Source organism: Drosophila gunungcola, unplaced genomic scaffold (genome assembly GCF_025200985.1).
Source record: "Drosophila gunungcola strain Sukarami unplaced genomic scaffold, Dgunungcola_SK_2 000001F, whole genome shotgun sequence".
Taxonomy (NCBI): domain Eukaryota; kingdom Metazoa; phylum Arthropoda; class Insecta; order Diptera; family Drosophilidae; genus Drosophila; species Drosophila gunungcola.
Window position 1 is genome coordinate 19,770,864 of NW_026453197.1, and position 22,058 is coordinate 19,792,921.

Sequence of the window (22,058 nt, forward strand, 5' to 3'; positions counted from 1 at the left end):
TCGGCTTTTCTGCAATAGCGACCAAATTAAGCACATATATTTTTAAAAAAATATACAATAAATTTTATGTATGATAAGCTTTTATAAGCTTTTATTCTGTAGCTTATTTTTGGTCTTACAACTGCTGTCATAAATGTATAATTTAAACCTAGTTAAGTTAGTAAGCTACATATTTATTCGATTACCTTCAATCTGAATATGGAATATACATATTTACCGTCGTGGTTAATATATTTATAAACACTTTAGTAAACTTTTTGGCGAGGCTTATGAGCCCAGATTATTATAAGGTAATAATTCTTAAATCTAAATAAATATTTTTGGCGCCACTGTTAAACGGTCATACTTAGTGATGTCACTATCGGGATCTCTTCGTTTAACAGATCTCTGTTACCATCACCAACTTTTAACTGTTGCAATTCAGCAAAAAAAGAAGATGCAGCCAAAATAACAAACAAAACGTAACTCCTGAACAAAATAACTTTAAATTGAAGTGAAATAAAGATTTTACAAGCATGGCGGATGCAAATACGCAATCAGCAGGTGCCCTAGATGAATTAACAAAAAAGTAAAAGAGGATTAATCAAAGTTTATTCTAGGTAAACTGCCGGCAATTACGAAGCGGGTGCAAAATCTGGGCGACTTGGGAATTTGGCAAAGATCCCGCGCCTACCACGATTTAATAGGCTTTATAAATGGCACCAGTTCGGCGATTCAGGGAATCAAGACGACGGATGAAATGCACGAGTCGGAAATGCTGACAAAACTGGTGCGCCTCTTTGATTCCCTGGAGAAACTTGTGGAGCAACATCCTCCACTGGAGCAACCTCAGCGTTTCGGGAACAAGGCCTACAGGGACTGGGCCCAGGAAATGCGGGAACAGTTGCCGGAATTGATGGACCAGCTGCTGCCCGCCGCCAAAAAAAGGTACCAGGGCGAACTGGAGCAATACCTCATGGAGTCCTTTGGCAATGCCACCAGGATTGACTATGGCACCGGTCACGAGCTGTCCTTCCTGTTCTTTCTCTGCTCACTCTTCAAAGCTGAGATCCTGCAGGAAGAGGACATTGTGGCAGCCGCCCTAAGGCTGTTCAATCGATATCTGGAGTTCGTCAGGCAACTGCAGCGTACCTACAACATGGAACCCGCTGGCAGTCAAGGAGTTTGGTCCCTGGACGACTTTCAGTTCGTGCCCTTCATCTGGGGCAGTGCGCAGCTAGCTGGTGAACTATTAAACATATGTTTGCCCAGGAATTACCCCTTAAAGTGTATATCATCTTTCAGTAAAAAGCCCCTTTGATCCGTCGAAGTTTGTGGACGAGCAGATCATCAGCGACTTCAAGGATCAGTTCATGTTCATCAGCTGCATCGACTACATCTGCAAGGTCAAGACTGGACACTTTGGCGAGCACTCAAACCAGCTGTGGAGCATCACGGATGTGCCATCGTGGATTAAAATCAACGCGGGACTGGTTAAAATGTACCAAAAGGAGGTGAGGAGTTTAAGGAGTTTAATTTTTGGTAAAGCCTATTAATGCTAAAAGATTTTAGGGTATTTGTTAGGTTTGATTATACGAGGATAATAGTTTGTGGGCCTATTTATATTTTAAGTCATTAGGCGCTTCGGTAGCTTTGCTTAGAGAAGGATTTTATTATATATATTTTTATAATAGACCCAATTAACTCTTTCTGTACAATCCGCAGATCCTCTCCAAGTTTCCCGTTATCCAGCACGTCTACTTCGGAGAACTGATGGCTTTTGAGGCCGTCTCGCCTGGCACAACCATCTCCAATGCCAGACTGGGTCATGTGGCACCGCCGCCCTCGAAACGCATCTGCATAGGGACTCCAAGTTTGGTGCCACCAGTTCCGGTGACCGTCGCTCCTCCTCCTCCGCCCGCCGAATCTCTAAACAGCGACCTAAATGTGGGCGATTCAAGCAGTGAGAGCAGCGACAGTAGCGTTGTCCTACGTGCATCGACATCGTCGGCTTCTCTGGTGGCCGCCGGCGAAGGTTCCGGCGATAAGTCCAATATTCAAGCGGCCGACGGACAAGTCTCAAAGGAGCACGCGGTAGATTAAACGAAAAAAGGCGATGATCTAACCTGTGTTACAAATTTCTTATTAATAGCGTTGACCCTCGGTCCAGTAAAAATTGTTTACACAAGTTTAAATGCAGTTTTTATTGGGTAAACTATAACTATTACTTTAAATATTTAATAAATATTGTTCAAAAAAGATATATCTTCTTTTAAAATATTGCTCTTTTATACATGCTTTAATTTAAATTATTTGTAAACATCTAAAAAATATTGTATATATAAAATATGTAGATAGACAATTTGAAGTTCTCGGCTTAAAATAGCCCCTAACAGCATTTTCCTGGCCAACAAATTTCACTCCATTTAATCCCAATTTTTCATCCCCAAAAACCAAAACAAAAATGTAAATCTTAAGCCGAATTTGATGGAAACAAATGTACATTATCCCCGTCCACCTTGTCCGTTTCAAGCAGAACGAACAAATCTGAAAAGTAAAAGAAAGGAAAAAAATAAACAAAATCAATATGGCAAATGAGGCATGCAAATATCTAGATGAACTTATAGTACATCAATTTTTGCGGAGTGAACAGCTTAAAATAAGAGGAAATTATAACAAAAAAGAGGGAGAAGTAAAATGTAAAACAAAAAAAGTTTTTTGTTTGTGGGGAGTCCCTTGAAAGCATAATCATTTATTTTCGACACATCATTTATCAAACTGTGCGGCAGGAGCCAGCTTGCCACGCCCACTCATTTCGTCACTTAAAAACTTTCTCCGCTATATAGTAGTTTTTTTACAATTTTATTTTTTTGTTCTCTTCTTTTAGAGGCAGGCAGGCAGGCAGCGCATGCATTAAAACTTTGCCGACGCATTTTGATTGAAGACTTTCGAAAAACATGAAAATGTTAGCTTTTCTTCCCATTGTTTCGGTGCAAAAAGTAGCAAAGAGCGGCCAACTTCGGTCATGTTCATCAATTTGACCCAGCCCACACTCCTGTTTTCCGAGAATGATTCCAGTTTCCAGTTCAGTTTCAGTTTCAGTTCGGTGTCGGTTTTGTGTTTTTGCAAATTGAATGAAATTTGTGGGCGAGCTGTCAGCAGGCGTTCGAACAAGGACCAAAACATGATTGAAGGGCGATGGATGGAGTGGATTGGGTGGGCTTTTCTGAGTTGCCTGATGGATGGAGGCCATGGTGGAGGGACCTTCCAACCTGGCCATCTGTAAAATGTGGCCCCCAAAGGCAGTGTCAAAGCTTAAACCGAGATTTCGGTGTCTCTGACCTCTGACCTTTGGCATTAGCAGTTACCTTGGGCATTCCGGGAAATCAGGAGTAACTTGTATTAATATTGCTTTAGTGCTTCTATTGTTAGATAGTTAATAGCCTGGAAGATTTAAAAAAAAGGAATAACAAGAAGGTTGAAGTAAACATTTATTGGTTTTAATGAGAAAAGGTTCAATATACATTTCAGAAATTCATAATATAATTGTTTGTTTAAAAAAGCTTAAACAATAAACTTGGTTAAACTCATGGATATATATAAATTGTTTTAAAAAAGCTTAAATTAAAGCTTATTATTTTTGGTGAAGTTCTGATGCTTTAATTGTTTTTGGAAAAAAAACTAAAAGTGGTAAATATTTGTATGTATGATACTGTTTTTAAAAAATATGGAAAAGTATATAGATATAATTTCTTACTCTTAAAAAGACTGAACAGTAAACATTTATTTAAGTCAAATTCTTATGTTTTACCTTTTATTCGTAAAATATTTCAGAAACTCACAGATATATTTATTTAATTTGAAACAGCCCAAGCATTAACCCTTTGTAATATTTTCTCAATTTTCGATTCATTCCTTGATTGCTTTTATAAACCTTGTAGTCTGCTCTCGGCTCAATTTTCCCCCAACTTCCCCGCAACTAATTACGTGTGCAGCCCATTGCCATCTTGACTTCTTGCAAAGAATGCAATTTGCGAAAGTTCAAGCTTTGCCCAGGTAGTCGAGAAGTGGCAGAAGAAGCCTCGCAGGACTAAAAGGATTCTGCAAAGTGGCTCTCAAACTGCAGCCAATACACATAACTAGCACAAAATTGTCGCAAAAACTTCAAGCCGCTCGAACGGAAACTTAAAACGGAGATGGAGCAACTTTGACGTGTGCCGGGCGAAAATTAGTTATTATCTATGAAGAGTGCGAGGAAAAATAGTGTCACTTGGAAAATATTCTATTACATTACAAATGTGTATAATTTTTAATAATTTTTAAGCTATTCATTCAATATAAATTATATGATAAACAGTCTAAAATCACAACATGGTTTAATCACTTAAATAACATTACTTTAAAAAACCAAAAAACATTTATGGGGTTTTCAATTTCGAACTATAATGCATTTTAAAATGGTTTTAAATGTTATATAAATATTTAAAAATTGTTTAGTGTATATTTGCAAAATGATTTGTTTATTTATTTTAAAATTGGTTTTATAAATATATTTTAAAATTGCTTTTGTACATGCAATTTTAAGTTATATCCCATATATTTTTTTATCACTTTTCTGTACTATTTTATTTGTTCATCATTTTTCTGAGTGCCAAAGTGGGGATGGGAAAAATTCATTGTTGCAGCACCTCGATGAGGTAAAGTTCTTGATCAACTTTCGTGTTTTCTTGGCCAGAGAGCTCGACCGGATGGGGGCGGAGTTCAACTTGGCAACTTTGTGTGCGACATTGACCAGAGTCCGACACAACTTCCCCTAGTTTTTCATCATCACGTCCTGCAGTCCCAAGATTCAGCCGCTCCCCAAATTAACTCGAGCCAAAATATGCGAGTGGCTTTTGGGGTTCTCTGTTTCTGTTTCTGGTTCTTCGGGTTGCACAATGTTTTCCTTCTGTTTTGTGACTCCGTTCACCATTTGTGTGTTTAACCAGCTGACGCCAAAAAACACCCACACAGCCCACTTTAACTTCCCTTATCCTCGACAAGGACCCGTTTCCAAAAAAGTACACAAGCCCAAATAATGAATGCCATCACAAGGTTTTTATGCTGTTGGACTAGTTTGGTATCCTTTAGGTTTTAACTATTTAACATTAAATGCCCCGATTTTTTTGATTCAATTCAATTAATAATAGGCAAAAATATAAAATGTAAAAATTTTTAGGTAAAATCTCTATGTTTAATATCTTAATTTTCTTTACCTTTGAAATGTATGAGAAAGTCATGCTTATATTCAATAAAATGGCTCTAGGTAAAATGTCTATGTTCAACAACTAACTTACATATCTTAATCCTCAAAAACCCCATCATACCCTTGTAGACTACATATACCCTTTTGCTAAAACGGATAACCAAAGAGTTAAAACTCCCTGAGCCGAAGGCTTTTTTGGTGGTGCAGAAGTGACCAAGAGGAGATGGAAATGGGATATTCCAAGTAAGGAGCCTTCTGTGTGGTCCCATGTGCAAGGCGCCAATAGGCAGGCAAATGGGAAAATATGGAGTGGCAGGGAGGCAAATGCCGTGTCCAGTTTTTCATTGAAGAAGCGGAACAGAAGGCGATTGCGATTGAAACACTGAATTGTGAATTATGTTTTTTAGCTGCTGTTGCTTTAGTTATACGATGGCGGAAATTTGACTTGTCCATCTAAAAAATGTTTATGTTTAATTGCAGTGTTATGACCAAAATATTGTTTTTTTTTTTATTGAAATAAAAAATTTGTAAATTAACAGTACATTAGTTGCTTTGTTATGGCCAAAATTCCTAATTGTTTAATTTCCTGTTTTGAACAGGAGACAACCATTGTTTTTTGACTAATTAAAAATAGCATTTAAACTTTGCTAAAAATTTTCAAAAACAAGTTTATACATAAATACAAAGAAATAAGTGACAAAAATAAATGGAGTAACAAAAGTTTTCTCAACTTTTTACCCAAGGCAATCAAGAAAATTTAAATCAACTAAAACTTGCGATAGAAAACTGCATTGCTAATATTCTAATTTAATTATAGCAATAACTTACACAAATAAATATAAAACAATTTAAAAAAAAGATACATTTACCATGAATGCATTGGATGGGATCAGCTAATAAAATATATGAAAGATTCAATTTTGGATAAAAAATAACCTACATATTTTGATTATATTTTTATTTTCTTATCTTTTTCGTATTTTATTAATAGAATAAATGCAAATAAATCAATTAATAAGCAATGTTTAAAATAATAATTAAAATTATTTTGCAAGTGAATTTTAAGCCCAAGTGAACTTCATCTTTTTACATAATTTTGACTAAAACTCTTAATTTAAGTCAAGCGGGGATTGAGTAAGCTTTAAGTGACTGAAATTGGCAGCTCAGCTCTTTTAACAATTATTCCAGTTTTTCCCCTATTCCTAACCACTTGAGAGCCATCCTTAATACTGTTGGAATTACAAAGATTAGCGCTAATTTCCGACTACCAACTGCGGCTCCTTTTGGCTCCAGCTCCAGCTCCAGCTTAACCCCTGTTTTCCACCCTGCCTCAGCAGTTCGCTTAACCCGCCAACTCATCAAAGGTTACAAATCACTGGCAGCTTCGCCCCAACTTAAAATATTAGCCCAAATGGTTTGAGGAAAACTTCGTCATGCAAACATGACTTGGCAGGCTTCAGGCATTAGAGCGGGTTTTCGGGGGGTGTGTGTGGTGTATAGTGGGCGGATGGACAAAGTGGGCGGAGTGGGTGGTCGCTGTGGGAAATTCCTGAGCGGCGGATGCGAACGCATCTGAAATGTGCGCTGAAAATTGCAGCTTCTTCTTCCACCTTGGGGCTTTTTATTTCAAATGCTTTTCTTGCTTCCTGTTTGGGAATAGACAGCTGCTATGCAATCCATCCAGAGTCGTGTTTGGTTAAATTCTCCCCTTTTAAATCTGTCCAGATACTTAACTTTGCAATAGGGACATTTTCTCTACGACAGAGAAAAGATATAAAAGATATTTTGACCATATTTTTGTCATTTAAAATTAACCCAATTGATAAGAACACTTATTGAAATTCCAAAAAAGTGAATTGCCTGGATCTCTATAATCATTGCGATCTTGATTTAAATATAAACAAAAATATTATATCAATTTATTGTAAATAGTATATATGTACGTTTGTCAAATTAGAAATAGCAATTTATATGTCTTAAAAAAATAGGTTTATTATAAATATTATTATATAGGTTAATTATAAAAACATTTTTGTGTTCTTAATCAGCGAAGTCTTGTTTTAAATAAATAGACAATACAAATATAAATACGACAACGAATTAGTTTTCTATAAAATATATAAATGTTAGTATTTTATTTATTTGATTATTTTTAAATAAAATTTTTTTAAAAAATTATAATAATTAGTTTAAAGTGGCTTCAATTTCGATAAAGTATTAGTTTGTCGTCAAATATATATAATATATTTATTCATTAAAGTCAATTTTAAATATAAACGCAAATATATATAGTTAATAGTATTTGCCAAATAATTTGTTCGGCTTACTATTTCGATAAACTTTTGATTGCAAAGTATTTAAAAATATTGTTCTAATTTACAAAAACCCCTTTTTCTTCAACAGAAACTTCCTTGCGCTCCTTAATCCCACCGAACCCTTGTCCATCCTCCAGATTTTCCCGTGGCTCCAAGAGATTATACCCCATTGATGTGTGTTTTGGCCGCTGGCCAAAATGTGGGCAAAAACGGCTAAGTCTTTCGTCCTTCGTGCTTCGTTTTATTTCCCTTCGAATGGTGGGCCATAAAAAGTGCGCGTGTGCGTAGTTTTTGCCTTTGTTCCACCTTCAGAGTGTTTGTTTTTAATAACTTTCGCAATTTCTTTATGTGCTTTACGTGCGTGTCCTTAGGGGCTCGTCCTTCGACCTGGTCAGGTGCCTGCCTTATTAATTAGGCCACAAGTGTCCTGAAATGAGTTCATTTCGAAAAAGGCACATTTGAAGGCAAGAGCAATTAGAGGAAACATTATCAACACAACAGTGAAAGTGTCGGAATTTGTGTTGACCAGACTACCCTTTTTTTTTTAATCGTACCTACAAACAATTTGATATGTAAAAAAAAATACAATCTTATTATAAGCCTTTTAAATGATCACAAAATAAATATTTATATAAATAATCTACGAACATTAATTAGTTCGTCACGAATACCAAACTTCTTGAAAACTTAAAACTTCTAAGAAAAAGCTAATTTTAATTAAAGAAATTATCTATTGTTTTTACTTATTCTGACATACATACTGACAAACTTCTTGAAAAGTTTTTTTCTAATGTTTTTATTTCTACAAAACGTTGCTTAGAAAATGCAGTTTTTTCCTAGTCCCAGTTATCGTGAAATGTTCTCTATTTAAGGCCACATTTTCCACAATTTTTGGCACCAGTGAAGTCTGAAAATTCAGAAACCACAGCAGCTCCCTTAGCGGATCTGAATGTGTTGACATTTTTATGTGTGCTTCTGTTTTCTTGTTTTGTTTTTTTTTTTTTGCTTCCTAGCATAGTTTTGTTTTCGAACTTTTTTTCGGAGGATGTCTAGCACAAGCCCACATCGAAATATGCCATCTTCAACGAGGGCTCCGAACGGCATTCAAATGCACAATTGTTGTCGCCTCGACGGCGTTTGGACTTCCTTTTCGTCCTGGCCACCCATTCCTCTGATGCCGCCTCAACAGCTCGCCAGCTGTTGTATGGTGTGTGTGCACTTTGTTGTCCTTGTTTTCGGTGATGTTCACTGGGAGCTTGTGCTGATGCACTTCGAAAAAAGGGGGTATTCGTTCAAATATACAAAAGTATAAATAAAATATTTGCTTTAAAATATTTCTATGTTCTAGAACAGCTACAAATGAATAAATTGTAGACTTTAACATCAATTCAATTTTAAATTTGTTTATATTTATAAGTTAGTTGAGATATTAAGAATGTTATTTGGTCAATTATATAAAAGAATAAATAAACAAGAAGGAAAGCAAACTTCGGCAAGCCGAAGTTCATATACCCTTGCAGCTATTGCATTAATTAAATACTTTTGAAAACATTTAAATTATGATTTACTTGAGTATGTGCTAAAAAAAAACATTGAAACTATGATTATTTGCAGCTCAATTATTAGATAGTTATTTTATATATTTTTATTATTTCTATGGGAGCTATATGCTATAGACGTCCGATTTTGATAAAATTTATACCATAATTCTGAAATAATTAAACATTGCTATATGTCGAAGAACTAAACAAAAAATTAAAAAACAGAAAAGTTATAATTTTTTTCATTTATTTTTCCGATTGTTCCTATGGGAGCTATATGCTATAGTCGTCCGATTTTGATGAAATTGAAACCGTAATTCTGAAATATTAAACCATTACTATATCTCGAAGAACTAAACAAAAAATTAAAAAACAGCAAAGTTATAATTTTTTTTCATTTATTTTTCCGATTGTTCCTATGGGAGCTATATGCTATAGTCGTCCGATTTTGATGAAATTTAAACCGTAAATCGGAAATATTTTACCATTACTATATGTCGAAGAACTAAACAAAAAATTAAAAAACAGCAAAGTTATAATTTTTTTTCATTTATTTTTCCGATTGTTCCTATGGGAGCTATATGCTATAGTCGTCCGATCCGGCTCGTTCCGACTTATATACTACCTGCAATAGAAAGACAACTTTTGGGAAAGTTTCATGCAGATAGCTTTAAAACTGAGAGACTAGTTTGCATATAAACGGACGGACAGACGGACAGACGGACAGACGGACATGGCTAGATCGACTCTCCTAGTGATGCTGATCAAGAATATATATACTTTATAGGGTCGGAAACGTCTCCTTCACTGCGTTGCAAACTTCTGACTGAAATTATAATACCCTCTGCAAGGGTATAAATATTTGCATTTAAATTTGTTTATATTCCGGAGTGCAGAACTGCTATAAAAAGAATAAAAGCCTATGAGTGTTTGAAGTTTAAAATTTAGATTTGTTTGTCAAATAAAATCGCCATAAGTGATATATGCTTTTTCTAATGAACAACTGTTAATTAATTAATAAAATTAATAAGGACTATGATAAAACAGCAATATAGTTTTCATAAAGGGCAGTTAAAAAAAAAGTGAAAACTCTAATATTTTATTTATTTTTGGTCCTTATGGTAAACTAAAAAAAAATTTCTCAGCTTAAAACGTTTTTCTAGCTATCCCCGGTGGATATTTTTTTCACTTAAGGACTCAGGTTGCAAACCTTTTTTTATCTGAGTGCATGCTAAACATCCGGTGGCTGTTTCTGATTCCGCAGTGGGTACTTTCTACTTTCTCCTTTCTGCTTGCTGTTGAGCTGCTTGACGCTTCTGCCGTCGCTGCTTTTTGGGCGTGCTGCTGTCGCTCAACTTCCGCTCGAATAGAGTGAAAAATAGCATTTTAGTGGGCAAAATCCGCCAGGGGCCAACCTGGTCGTGCTTCCTTCCGCATCCCTTATTCCTTTTCCCATTTCCCATTTTCTTTTTCCAGATTGACGATACACAGGAAGTGGGGGAAGGGGTGCTAGAAAAGAATGAGCTCTCTCTCCCAAATAGCAGCCATCTTGATCTGAGCCATCATTTGTCGAAGGCTCGCCAGCCAGCTCGTTCTAACCAAATTAAATAGTACAATTTAGCATGTGTCTGAGTGCCTGCATGTGTGTGAGTTTAGTAATTGCTAAAGTTGCCTGCGAAGTTTGTCAGTTATAAAGGGAATTCATATGAACACACATAAACGCTTTTTACACAGAGGAAAAATACGCAATGAAAGAAATATATATGTCGGGGTGCAACAAAAATCACTGAGTCTTGAAATTACTTTAAGGTGTCTAAAAATAAGCAGCAAAAAATATTTGAAACGAACTCTGAACGCAAATTATTATATTTTTAGACATATTTTCTTAGTGATTTCAAAGCCCCTTTATAAATATTAATTATATTTATATATTAAATGGACTTGAAAAAACATTAAAGTTAATTTTGGTTAATTGTTTTCTGTAAAATATATAATTTGTATATCTAGAATATGGTTTGCTTGTGAATTTTTTTATATATTTCTATTATGTTCCTTGATCAATAAGATACGTTTTTAACTTTCTTAAGAATATTAAAATATTCAAAAACAAAATTTTTTACTTGTGTAGAAAGTGGAGCTGCATTTCTGTGTTATTTTTTATGCGTTGACTGTGCAAAGAAAAGTGCAGAAATTGCAAATGACTTAAATAAGTAAACAGAAGCGAAAGCACACACACACACACTCACACACACACATGGAAGCTTACCCACTCCCACATATGCAAATACACGGGGGAGGAATCCCTTACGACCTCCATCCTTAAAAAAAAAACACATTTTTCGCGCTTTGCTACTTAAATAAACTACTTTTTACTACTGACTGACTTTTACAGCCCTTGTTGCTGTTTCGTTCCTACGTTTTTACTGATATTTTTATGTGTCGGCATAAATTGCAGGCATTGCTGCTAGTTCTTTTTTAAGATTGTCACTGTCAAGTTAAGCATTACTTTTAGATGGCGAAACTGTTGCTAGGTGGCTAATAAATGAGTGCTCACACTGCCTTTCAAGAATTTTAGTTACAAACTGTACTTTTCAATTTATTTTCAAAGAAATCGATTAAAGAAAATGGATTAGTAAATGTGCCATGATCGATATAAAGCCAAAACTTTGTAAACTATATAACAACAGAATAATTATAGAATATGACAAAAATAAATAGTTTCCCAATAATTTTAAGACTTCAGTCCAAAACTATAACTATCTTTGCAAGCCAATTGGGGCTTTTAAAAGTCGTCATAACTGTTTGATAAAATTGCTCATACGCCACGATAACCAAATTGAAATTCTTTTATCGAAATCCTGCGCTATTGTGTTCATTTAAATTTTTCAAAAGCTGCACCCCATGTGCAATTTTAATTCCGCTGGTCTCACAGGTAGAAAAAGAGAATTAAACTAGTAACCGCATTTTTTTCCCAAAACTTTTTTTTGGCGACTTTTAACAAAACGATTCGCTTCGAACAGCGACAAACCAAAGTGCACTTCAATGAATTTTTCATTGTTTTTGCCATTGGTACAACTTTAAAGTTTAAACTGCCCCCCCGGGTGTACATCTAATCAGTCAAAGAGTTGGACCAACTATGGTCCACTGCATCCCCATACAGTCGCCGCCTGCATTTGTAACTTTGTGCCCGGAGTTTTCTCCGATTGCGTAACTTTACGGAGCAGTTAAAACAAAAAAAAACAGCCAAACAACTGGCGGCTTTCCAACTCGACTTCCAAGTGCGTTTGACAGTCGTTACGAGGCTGAAAGGCCGTAGCAATTTTCACATTTGTCCAGTAACAAAGGCAAAGAGCAGCTTTTCCACTCGCCGAGGGGTCGAAGTGATTGCTGCCAAAGCCCAGATACGAAGGATATGCACATGCACATGGGCTAACTTTCAAGCGGGTGAAAAAACTGGGGTTAAAAAATCTTGGTTCACTTAAAAGTTCGAGAGAAGTACGAATCAAGTTCATGGTCCAGTTGTGAAAACTCCTTTGTTGGTAAAAGCTTATAGTGAATGCATGTTGCTTTAAGTTTCGTTAATTTTTTTTATAATTATATATAAAAAAAATATAACGAATATTAAAAATGTTCTTGACATGGTATTATATTATTAAAACTTATTACACAACTTATTTGTTATACGAATCATTTGTTTAACAAATCATTTATTTTACAAATCAGGTTTTTACAAATTATTGTTTATTTACTGCTTATTTATTTAAAATCTTTATATTTATGAACGTCAGATCTGGCCAACGAGTCGTGTACGTAATATGTTCACACCCTTAATTTAAATTCGCTAAGCTTAAACTAAATTCTCTTAGCATAAAAATTTTTCCGTAGACTAAGAACTTATTTTTTTCTATTTACTGAAAAAATAAGTTACCTTTAAAATTTTTAATAACATTATTCTATTTGTTTTCTATTTTATTTAAACCAAAAAGTGGAATATAATAAAGAAAAGGTTAGAATCGGTTTTACTTTTTTAGAAGAAATCAAAGTAAAAATCTTTTTTTAAGAATGTGGTATCCGTTTACAATCTTACGCTTTAACTTAAGTGGCTTAGCAACAAATATCTGATGTACACTAACAACTTGTTGTTTTTATGTACTTATAAAAAACTTATCAGTAAAATTGCAATCCTATTAAGACTAGTGTTTGCCGTTAGAAAAGCTATTTAATCACTCGTAATTAAGCTGACCACACTTCCAACCGAACGCCTACAAATTGGAAAACCCCCAAAAGCGTGAGCGACACTTGCGGCTGCCCCATTAAGCTCAGGCCGGGAAATCCGGGGAAAAGCGGGTGGAAAGCGGGGGGAAAGCGGCGAGAAAAGCGGGAAAATTAGTGCGGGTAGGAAAAGCTTTTACAGTTACCCAGCGCACTTAATTGGAATGCACTTGAAGTGCTCAAATGCTCAAATGCAGTTGAAACAGAGAGAGACTGCTGCACCAAAAAAAATTGAAGTACTCGCCAGCGAATTGGCTGCCGATTTTATTTCCTTTCCTTTCCCCACAGGGCCAATTACCAAAGATCGGAATTACCACAATTCCAGCACTTGGCCAGTAACGTTGGGAAGGAAGATGAAGATGAAGTTGGGGAAAACCACTCTGGCCATAATCCGTTTCAATCACAGAGCCCTGAAACTCGCATCAAATTCGATTTGATTTCGTATTTATATTCAATTTATTCTAGATATTTGCTGCTCTATGCAGCATTTTCCACATCGATTTGCTTTGCTTTGGCTTGCGCTTTTTGGCCTTTGCCAAAGCAGCAAGATGAAATCAAGCAAAACTTGTGCATTTCTATTTTATTTTATTTTACTCAATGCCAAATTGAATTGAATTCGATTGGGGACTTGCAAAGGGGAGTTTCATAGTTTTTAGAGTTTTTTCCGCAGCTGTAGCTGTAGCGCTAATGTGATGTAACAAAGGGAAAATTGCCGCATTCTGATCCCATAATTTATGGATGCGGCTTAACCAACCCACAGCCATTTTAAAAATCGCTTAGCGTTTTGCCTCGAATGAAACATCAAAGATTTACGAGCCATGATTAAGGCACCCTAACAACAAAAACGGCCGAAAACAAAAAGCCTGGATTTCGTCCTTTTCGAAAGGAGTACAAGTGTTTCTTGGAAAAGTGTTTGGCTAAAAATGAAATTCCCCCTCTTATTTATTGAATGTGGTGGGCATGAAGGGGAAAGTCAGCGACTTTATACAAGGACTTTACTCCACTGTTTCGGCCTTCAGATAAATATTAAGAAAATAAAAAGCTTTAAATTTTTATAATTTTTATTTTCCTTGAAAACTCATAATCGATTGAACTAGAGAGTCATTTTTAAAGCTTGGCTCAAGCAACCATTTTATATGCACTACATATAAATATTATTTTTGATTTGACTTTAAACTTTGAAATAAAAAAAAATTATTACCCGTGTAAAACATCTCAGATTCCTACATTATGCATAGTATGTGTTTTAGAAATACTCACGAGCTGGGGGATAACAAAAACAATACATAAAATTAAGTAACTTTGAAGTACAACTTTTTGGTTTGGTTGATTTAAAGCGATTAAATTTAGTTATCAATTGGAGAAATGTTTTTTAAGTTTTAGATAATTTATTGTAATGCATATGCACAATCTTTTTTCACAAGAAGTCTGTAGTAATTTCGTTTGTGTTACCACGATTTAGCAAAGAAACCAATTAGTTGTTCCTGAACAAAAATAGGACGTATTTTGTAATTAACATGAGCTTTCCCGCGGGGCATTGCTTATGCTGACCAGAGATTTTCCCCGTACAGCTTCCAGGCACTCAATCCAGTTGAAAATGCTGCCTATAACATGGCTATATCCTTTTTCTCGGTGTGAGAACCCAGTTAAGAGCAACTCCAGAGTCGATCCCAAACAGCCGATAGCGGACAATTTGTGTGGGCATCTCTGGGGGATTCCCCCTCGTTTTGTTTTTCCCCCCCTTTTAACTCCTGGACTGGATTTGCATTTTTTGTTTATTTGCGGCCCGAATCCTTTTGGGGGCTTATAGTTTTGTAATTGTTTCGGGACGAACCCCCGCCGCTGTTTTTGCTATTTTCGGACTGATTTCGAATGCTTTATCCCTGCGCGGGCACTGCTTTAAATTGCTCGGTGCTCGCTCTACCGATTTTACTCTGTATTTTTCCGTGTTGTTTGGGCTAGTGCGCAATTTGCATTTCGGGAAATGGCGGAAAATTGCGCGCCTCGAAGCGTGTGAATAATGTGTGAGCTTACCGAGCTTACTCGCTCCGAAATGCGGAGGTTGTCACTCGGGTGCCGTTCCAAAATGATTTGTAGGCATTTTAATCTAATTAATGTTGTCGCAATGGAACCTTCACAACACAGGCAATATACTCGAAAAAAAACTTACTGATTTAATCGAGAAAGTCATACAATAAAATACTTGACGCGTCTGACTAAAAAAAAAGTTCTAGCAATTAAGACATCTTAGTGTGAATGTATTTTTCTTTGATTTTTTTGTGGGTTACAATTGCTATCGATTTCATTTTACGAAAACTATTGAATTCCTTCAGCTCAGGCGTAAAGACTAACACACAGCACATATGGGTAAGAGGTTTTTATAGAACTTTTTGCATAACCGTTGCTAATAAAATTGGTTCTAGTCATTACGTTAATTGATTCTGCAAAATTATGATTAGTTCTTATATAAGACCACTTTTAGTGTTTCTTAAGAATGTATGTAACCTTTTTTGACGAACTATACTAATTAATAAGAAAGCTCAATACAATAATACTCGCTTTTGAGATAAACAATTAATTTAATTTAGAATGGCAACTACACCCAAGACAAAACTAACAAGATGAGTGCTAAATTAAAAGCACAAAAGTATAAAAATAAAATGTATGTGGCTTAAAACTCACCCCGTAGACTATAGTTCTACTTCGGTATAGAAATAAAACTTAAAAATAAATGGTTTATGTTATTTAGAATTGAATAATTAATACTTATACTTTTGTACTGTATGTTGTTTATTTTCCAGACACACGTTTTAAAACTAAACTTTCAGTGTATTTTCTTTGGGTGTAGTTAACATTTTTTTCTGAACAGGATAACTTAATTTATTTTAAGCCTGACTGTTTACGATGGTTTGTTATTTCTTGCACTTTGCTTCGCATGCAGCGATATCCTTGTAAAAATTGTTGCCTTTAGTTTTTAGCGTACATATTTCTTTTTTTTCACATTTATTTGCTGATTCGTCATATGTAAATCCTCGGCGAACGGGATCAGAAGGTTTGCATTTCCTCCTAGGCTCAATAAGGGGTTCGCAGTCAGCTTAATAATGTTATTAGTTAATAAAGTCCAACCCAAAAAATAATACAAAAACTCACAGTTTTCTAGGCCCATTACAAAAACAAGTAGGGTTATTAATAAAAGAGTAATAAGAATCACTTTCATTTTACGAAAATTGTTCAGCTCTGGTGAAAAAACTAACACTCGCTCCTATGGATTCGAGGTTTTATAGACCTTTTTGCAGAACCGTTGTTTATAAAATTGGTTCTAGTCATTACGTAAATCGATTCTGGAAAATTGTGACCAATTATTTTATACTTCTTAGACATCTAGTGTTTCTTACGATGTGGCATTGTTTGAGGAACTATATAAAATAATTATAAAACTCAAAACAATTATCCTCGCAGATAAACATTAATACTATTTTACAACTATCGATATTCATTACCCCTTTATTAAAGCTTGTTCGATCTTTTTTCTTGTGAGAACATATTTTAGTTTTTAGCTTTTTAAAAACTAATAAATTTTAAAACTATTAGTATTCAACTTTTCTCTCTCGGTTTCGATGAAAATCGAGACGGGAATCCTAAAAATCCATTGCTAATTGTCTAGCAAGTCTTATTCCCTTTTTTCATGATGATTCCATTCTTCAACTTTGTTCTGATGCAGCCATTACGCGCACTTGTCGTCGGCGTTGTCATTATGCTTTCATGGCTTTAGTTTTGCCCTGGGCATAAGTTTTATAAAAAAAAGAAGAAATATGAATACAAGAAGGGCTAAACGAGTGCTTGGAGCGGTGGAAAAGGGAAAAGTACCAACAGGAGCCAAGTTGTTGATGTCTTAACGACTTGCCGGCAAATAGGAAAAGTTTTTGGCAAACTCTTTCAATCACTTTTCGTTGATTGCTAAATTAAAAAATAAATACATGAAATTACCTTAAAGACAAATTTCGTATTTTAATAATTTCTTTTGAAAAAAGAAAAAAAATAGAATATAATTTTGTATTTTTAGTAAGTTTTTGTATACATTTAAAACAAGTTGCAATTAAATTTATTTATAATTTATTCCATTTTAGGTTTATATTATCGCATAAAAGACAAAGACATCTTCAATTGTAACATGAAAAGTTTTCCTTTATATTTTATTTCGTGTCAATGTTTTTTATACCAAAATTTGTAGACATGTTTAACCATTATAAATGGAATATTTTAATTTTACCAATAGTATTACTTTTTGCACTTATCTTCGCATTCTTTTATGCTTTTGAAAAAAGTTCCTACTGTTTCACAGCCTGCAAAGGTTCTCGATCCACACGAATTTCCACGAATTCTATAACTTATTCGCTCAATTAAAGCATTACACGACCCGATGCCATATACCTCATCATCGCAGATTGCTAAAATTTATGGGAATATTAATATAAATAAAGCCTCGGATTGCTCAAAATATATTAATCTAGTTTTCTTCATTACACTTACGATCTTTTAGAGGCGAAACAGAACCAAATATGAAACAAATAAGGCAAAGAATTAAAAGTAGATGCATTTTAAGAAGAATAAACTCTTTCCTTTAAATAACATGAAACGACTAAAATACCATTGCACTAAAGAATTATTCATTAATATTGATTAATTTCCGCGACTAATAAAATTAAACCACGTAAAACCATTTAAAAATTGAGTGTAGTTTTTTTTATTTTAAACAATGTGAAATATTGTGAATAATATTATTTTTTGCATTTAGCTTCGCAAGCTTTTACGCTGCTGAAGAAAGTTCCTGTAGCTGAACATCCAGTTATGTGCACGACCCTACACTTGTTTTCAATAGGTATATAAACAATTTTTGTAATTAACATTTTGCATAGTCCGACGCCACGATAACTAAAACCGCAGGTTGCTATATGATATAAAAAAGGACTTTATTAACAAGATTCGATTCGGTTGCCCAATAAAATAACTCTAGTACCATCTTTTAATGCCGAATCACAACCGAATGGGATAAATATTAAGCAGATAATAAAAATAATTTGCATTTTGAGTTTTCTTGAAGAGGACTGGCTTGACTTTGACTGACTTGGGATGACTAAATGTCAAGAGCTGGTTACGACTTAATTAATAAAATACCTGGGAACAATGAATTGTTTTATTACAATCAAGAGCATAATATAAGCTTTCGCAAATCTATAAGTTCAACGACTTATTGTATTTGAGCTTATTTATATTGCACCACAAACAAAACACTTGTTTAAATTTTTTAATTGGGAATTTGTATTGTGTTTTTTGTATTACCTGTTAAATGCATTGTTTCCAGCAATTAGCTTCGCAATTACCTTTTCGCAAATACCCTTTTTTGTTTTTAATTTTAAACGTATTTTTTAAGAACAAATATTAGCTTATGTTTTAAATGTTATGTTTTTAGCTTTTGCAAAGTTCCAAGCCGCGATAAGTTTTTTACTTAAGATTTTTCTTTAAATTTATGTGATGTTTTTCATTTTCATTCTTTGTTTGTTTTCTAGAATCAGGATCCAACAAAATGCCGTTTCAATTGAAAACGAACATTTGATACGCAATTTCAATAAACAGATGATAACAACACTTAAGCCCCGGCAGTTCTAAGCACCCCAGCCACTCCTTTGACGCTCGATAACCAGGTGATTGTCTTTTTCTCATATTTCGCCGGTAAGTCCTCCTCAAGGACAACTCAAGTCGAGGACAAACGGCACAAAGCAAATATAAATATGCTAAAGGGGAACAACATTTGAGAAGAAAATATATTTTTATTTGTTTTTCGTATCTATTTTTTTTCCCTTTTTAGCCCAATAATTATTATTTGATGCACACAAAGACCAAAAAGTTGTATTATTTTGCTTTTGGCATATATTTGCAAAGGATACGAATTCTAAAAAGAAAATCTAGAAAAGGAAAACGATAAATGGAAAATGTCCATGAATGTTTTCTGTTAAAGTCAAGTCTGGGCAATGAGCCAAAATTCAATTAAAAACTTCAAAAGCCGCCTAACAATTTCCAACTGCAATTAGATGAGAGAAAACACACACAGAAAGTCCTGATTGCAACACTGAGAACCAGATACAAATGCGATATATACAGAAACATGGAAGCAGCTAAGATACAAAAACTTCGCTTTTCCAAAGTTTTAGCTGTTATGTTAAAAAACCAGCTAAGGGCTGCAAAACTGCAGTTCATACGTCCTTTTCGCTTTCTTTTATTGTCGATGTCCCAAACTTGAAAAAGGAAAATCATTGGCTACACAAAACTAAAGTTTGTTGTAATGGAAATTTTAGAAATATTAAAAAAAAAATTACCATACAATTTTTCCTAAAACCAGATGGTATTTACTATACATTTTAAATGATCTTATGGAACATTTTTAAGATTTGGTTTTAGCTTGGAACATTTTTAACTTAACGAAAAGATAAACAAATATAAGCATGGTAAAATTACTAGTTTCTTTAAAAATTTAAAACAGCACAGTTATAATTTAAAACCTATACCTTTATAAGTTAAGGGAAAATTCTTTTTAAATTTCAATTCATTATTAATTTTTAAATTTGTATGTCAATAAGTCTTGCTAACCCTCTTGACTCTTATTTCACATAAGAGTTTTTAAGTTAATTTTAAAAATTTAAGCCAATAATTTTAATCTGATAAATTATTTAGTTTTATAGTCGCATAAACTTTAATACGCCCATAGAAATTTTTGCATTATTTATTTTCAATTGGTCATTGACAAGCTGTTGCCATACAATTTTTCTGTATGTTTTTATTTTTTATGTCGATTTGATGGCTTCAAAGTGATAAACAATAACATCACCAAGCCGCCAATTTCAGTTCGTAAATGTTTTTAAGTCCCAAAAAGGGAAATTTGTTGTGAGAGAGCCTGGTTTATTTATCCCTTTGTTCGATTTGTTTGCCTTTCAACTCTTCATTTATCATTTGTTATATATGCCAGAACGGATTTATGTTGCCGCTGTCAAGGGTTTCATTATTATTTGTTTTCCGAGCCCCAACGCTCATTCGCATTCGCAACTTTGCGGCATTTGACATTTGCATTTTTATGGCAACACTTTCAGGGGCCGCAATTATTTCCCCATCTCGAGTCCTGCGAATCGAAAATTTTATTGCTCCTGCATCCGCAGCCTCGTATGTGTGTGTGTGGACCTTTATCTCCCTTCGTTTTTGTTTTTGTACAGGGAATTTGGGTGGCAAGTCGAGGCATCAACAGTCATTTGGCAAATATATTGCAGTCACAACATAGCATATAACACATCAATATCCGGCGCGGCCACGCCCACCCACACAATCCTCCCACTCCAACGATTTGCACATAAACAGTAAAAGAAGCAATAAGCGAACGAGGGACGAGGGACGCAGGACGAAGGACGAGAGCAAATTGAAAACGACAAAACAAAACTGAAATGTTGCGAAAATACAAGAGTGGCAAGGGAAGTTGTGGGAAAATATAGGTTTTTGATGCTCTGTAACAAGAAGGAGAATGTATACTATTCGAAAATCCGTTGAATTTTTCATATTATATTAACAACAAAGTTATTCAACAAAATTTACGAGAATTAATGTTTCGGATATATTTTAGTTCATTTTGAAATTCGGTGTTTCAGCCTCAGCCAAAAAGCATGCAATTTTTATGAAATTTTAATATGTTTCATTAGTGACTTGAAATTCATAAAACTGTTAGTATGTTTGTTATACCATTCTTACTTGAATGTTTAAAAAATTTAAATATTTGGAATTTAAAATTTTATTATTATAGTATTAATCTCCAAACTATTCTATCTGAATTTTTAGTTACTCAAAAATATGGCAGGTGTTTTTTTGGATTTTAAATGTTCTTTTTGGAATTTAATTGCTTCTTAAGTTACTGATATACCCTCAAATCCTTGTGCACCCCTTAACTGAAGTACAAAACGAGTACAACAAAAATTTGTTGTACCGGATATCCGCTTTTCAGCATGTGACGGAAGTTTTTGTCCTGCTCGCACCCTTTAAGAAATCGAGTTGGAGCTCTGATAACTTCCCTTTCATTTTGGAGCTTGCTTTTTGCCCTGTTTTCATTTTTGTTTGTATTTTTCACTGGCAAAGTGTTGTGCGGCCTCTGCAAGATCTTAATTTCGATATTGATGTCAAATTGTCGCTTGGTTTAATTAAAAAAATCCACAGAATGCAGCAAAAGTGAGGCAGGAAAGCAGAATCCAGAGACAAGGCAACAGAATTGGGCCCAGTTGTTGAAGGCCGATGTTGTGGGTTTTTCGTTTTGCTCTTCTTTTTGTTTTTGTGCCCTTTTGCAGTGTGTTTTTGTTCCATAATTCCCGAGTGGCTCGATTTGGAGACCAACACGTCGTCGAATGGTCCACATGGTCTGGACTCCGGAGTTTCATTGTGGCCACAGACTTTCAAAAGTGAGCATTTGTACTGCATGAGGAAAACACTTTACAGCCTAAGGATGCTGAATATAAAAGATTTAAATTGCAGGAGAATCAATTCAATTTACTCCTTTGCAAGATTGAAAAGATATTTATTTATAAGGCAAATTATGATTGTCACACTTATCTCAATTAACTAATCGTTAGTGTCAATAATTGCAGTACTTATATTTTGTTACACGAAAACTTAATTAAG

General features: G+C 34.5%; 3 protein-coding genes and 2 long non-coding RNA genes across 5 annotated transcripts; 1 reads left to right on the forward strand and 4 right to left on the reverse strand.

Annotated features, from left to right (window-relative positions):
* The first annotated feature begins 398 nt into the window (after positions 1–398).
* LOC128262012 (serine/threonine-protein phosphatase 2A activator) lies at positions 399–2,167 on the forward strand. The gene is made up of 4 exons (XM_052996022.1): positions 399–543; positions 600–1,223; positions 1,285–1,493; positions 1,705–2,167. The coding sequence occupies exons 1-4, from the start codon at positions 516–518 to the stop codon at positions 2,080–2,082; spliced, it is 1,239 nt and encodes a 412-aa protein (XP_052851982.1). The 5' UTR covers positions 399–515; the 3' UTR covers positions 2,083–2,167.
* A 5,353-nt stretch (positions 2,168–7,520) lies between these two features.
* On the reverse strand, positions 7,521–15,864 carry LOC128262028 (uncharacterized). Its single transcript, XR_008268307.1, has 3 exons — positions 15,387–15,864; positions 7,897–7,966; positions 7,521–7,845 (listed from the first exon to the last, which is right to left on the reverse strand). It is a non-coding gene; the product is annotated as an uncharacterized LOC128262028 (long non-coding RNA).
* A 254-nt stretch (positions 15,865–16,118) lies between these two features.
* LOC128262027 (uncharacterized) lies at positions 16,119–16,794 on the reverse strand. Its single transcript, XR_008268306.1, has 2 exons — positions 16,503–16,794; positions 16,119–16,446 (listed from the first exon to the last, which is right to left on the reverse strand). It is a non-coding gene; the product is annotated as an uncharacterized LOC128262027 (long non-coding RNA).
* Positions 16,795–17,465: 671 nt separating this feature from the next.
* Positions 17,466–18,011, reverse strand: LOC128262025 (chymotrypsin inhibitor SCI-I). The gene is made up of 2 exons (XM_052996036.1): positions 17,883–18,011; positions 17,466–17,800 (listed from the first exon to the last, which is right to left on the reverse strand). The coding sequence occupies exons 1-2, from the start codon at positions 17,947–17,949 to the stop codon at positions 17,631–17,633; spliced, it is 237 nt and encodes a 78-aa protein (XP_052851996.1). The 5' UTR covers positions 17,950–18,011; the 3' UTR covers positions 17,466–17,630.
* A 38-nt stretch (positions 18,012–18,049) lies between these two features.
* On the reverse strand, positions 18,050–18,517 carry LOC128262026 (uncharacterized). Its single transcript, XM_052996037.1, has 2 exons — positions 18,370–18,517; positions 18,050–18,300 (listed from the first exon to the last, which is right to left on the reverse strand). The coding sequence occupies exons 1-2, from the start codon at positions 18,434–18,436 to the stop codon at positions 18,131–18,133; spliced, it is 237 nt and encodes a 78-aa protein (XP_052851997.1). The 5' UTR covers positions 18,437–18,517; the 3' UTR covers positions 18,050–18,130.
* Positions 18,518–22,058: the final 3,541 nt, after the last annotated feature.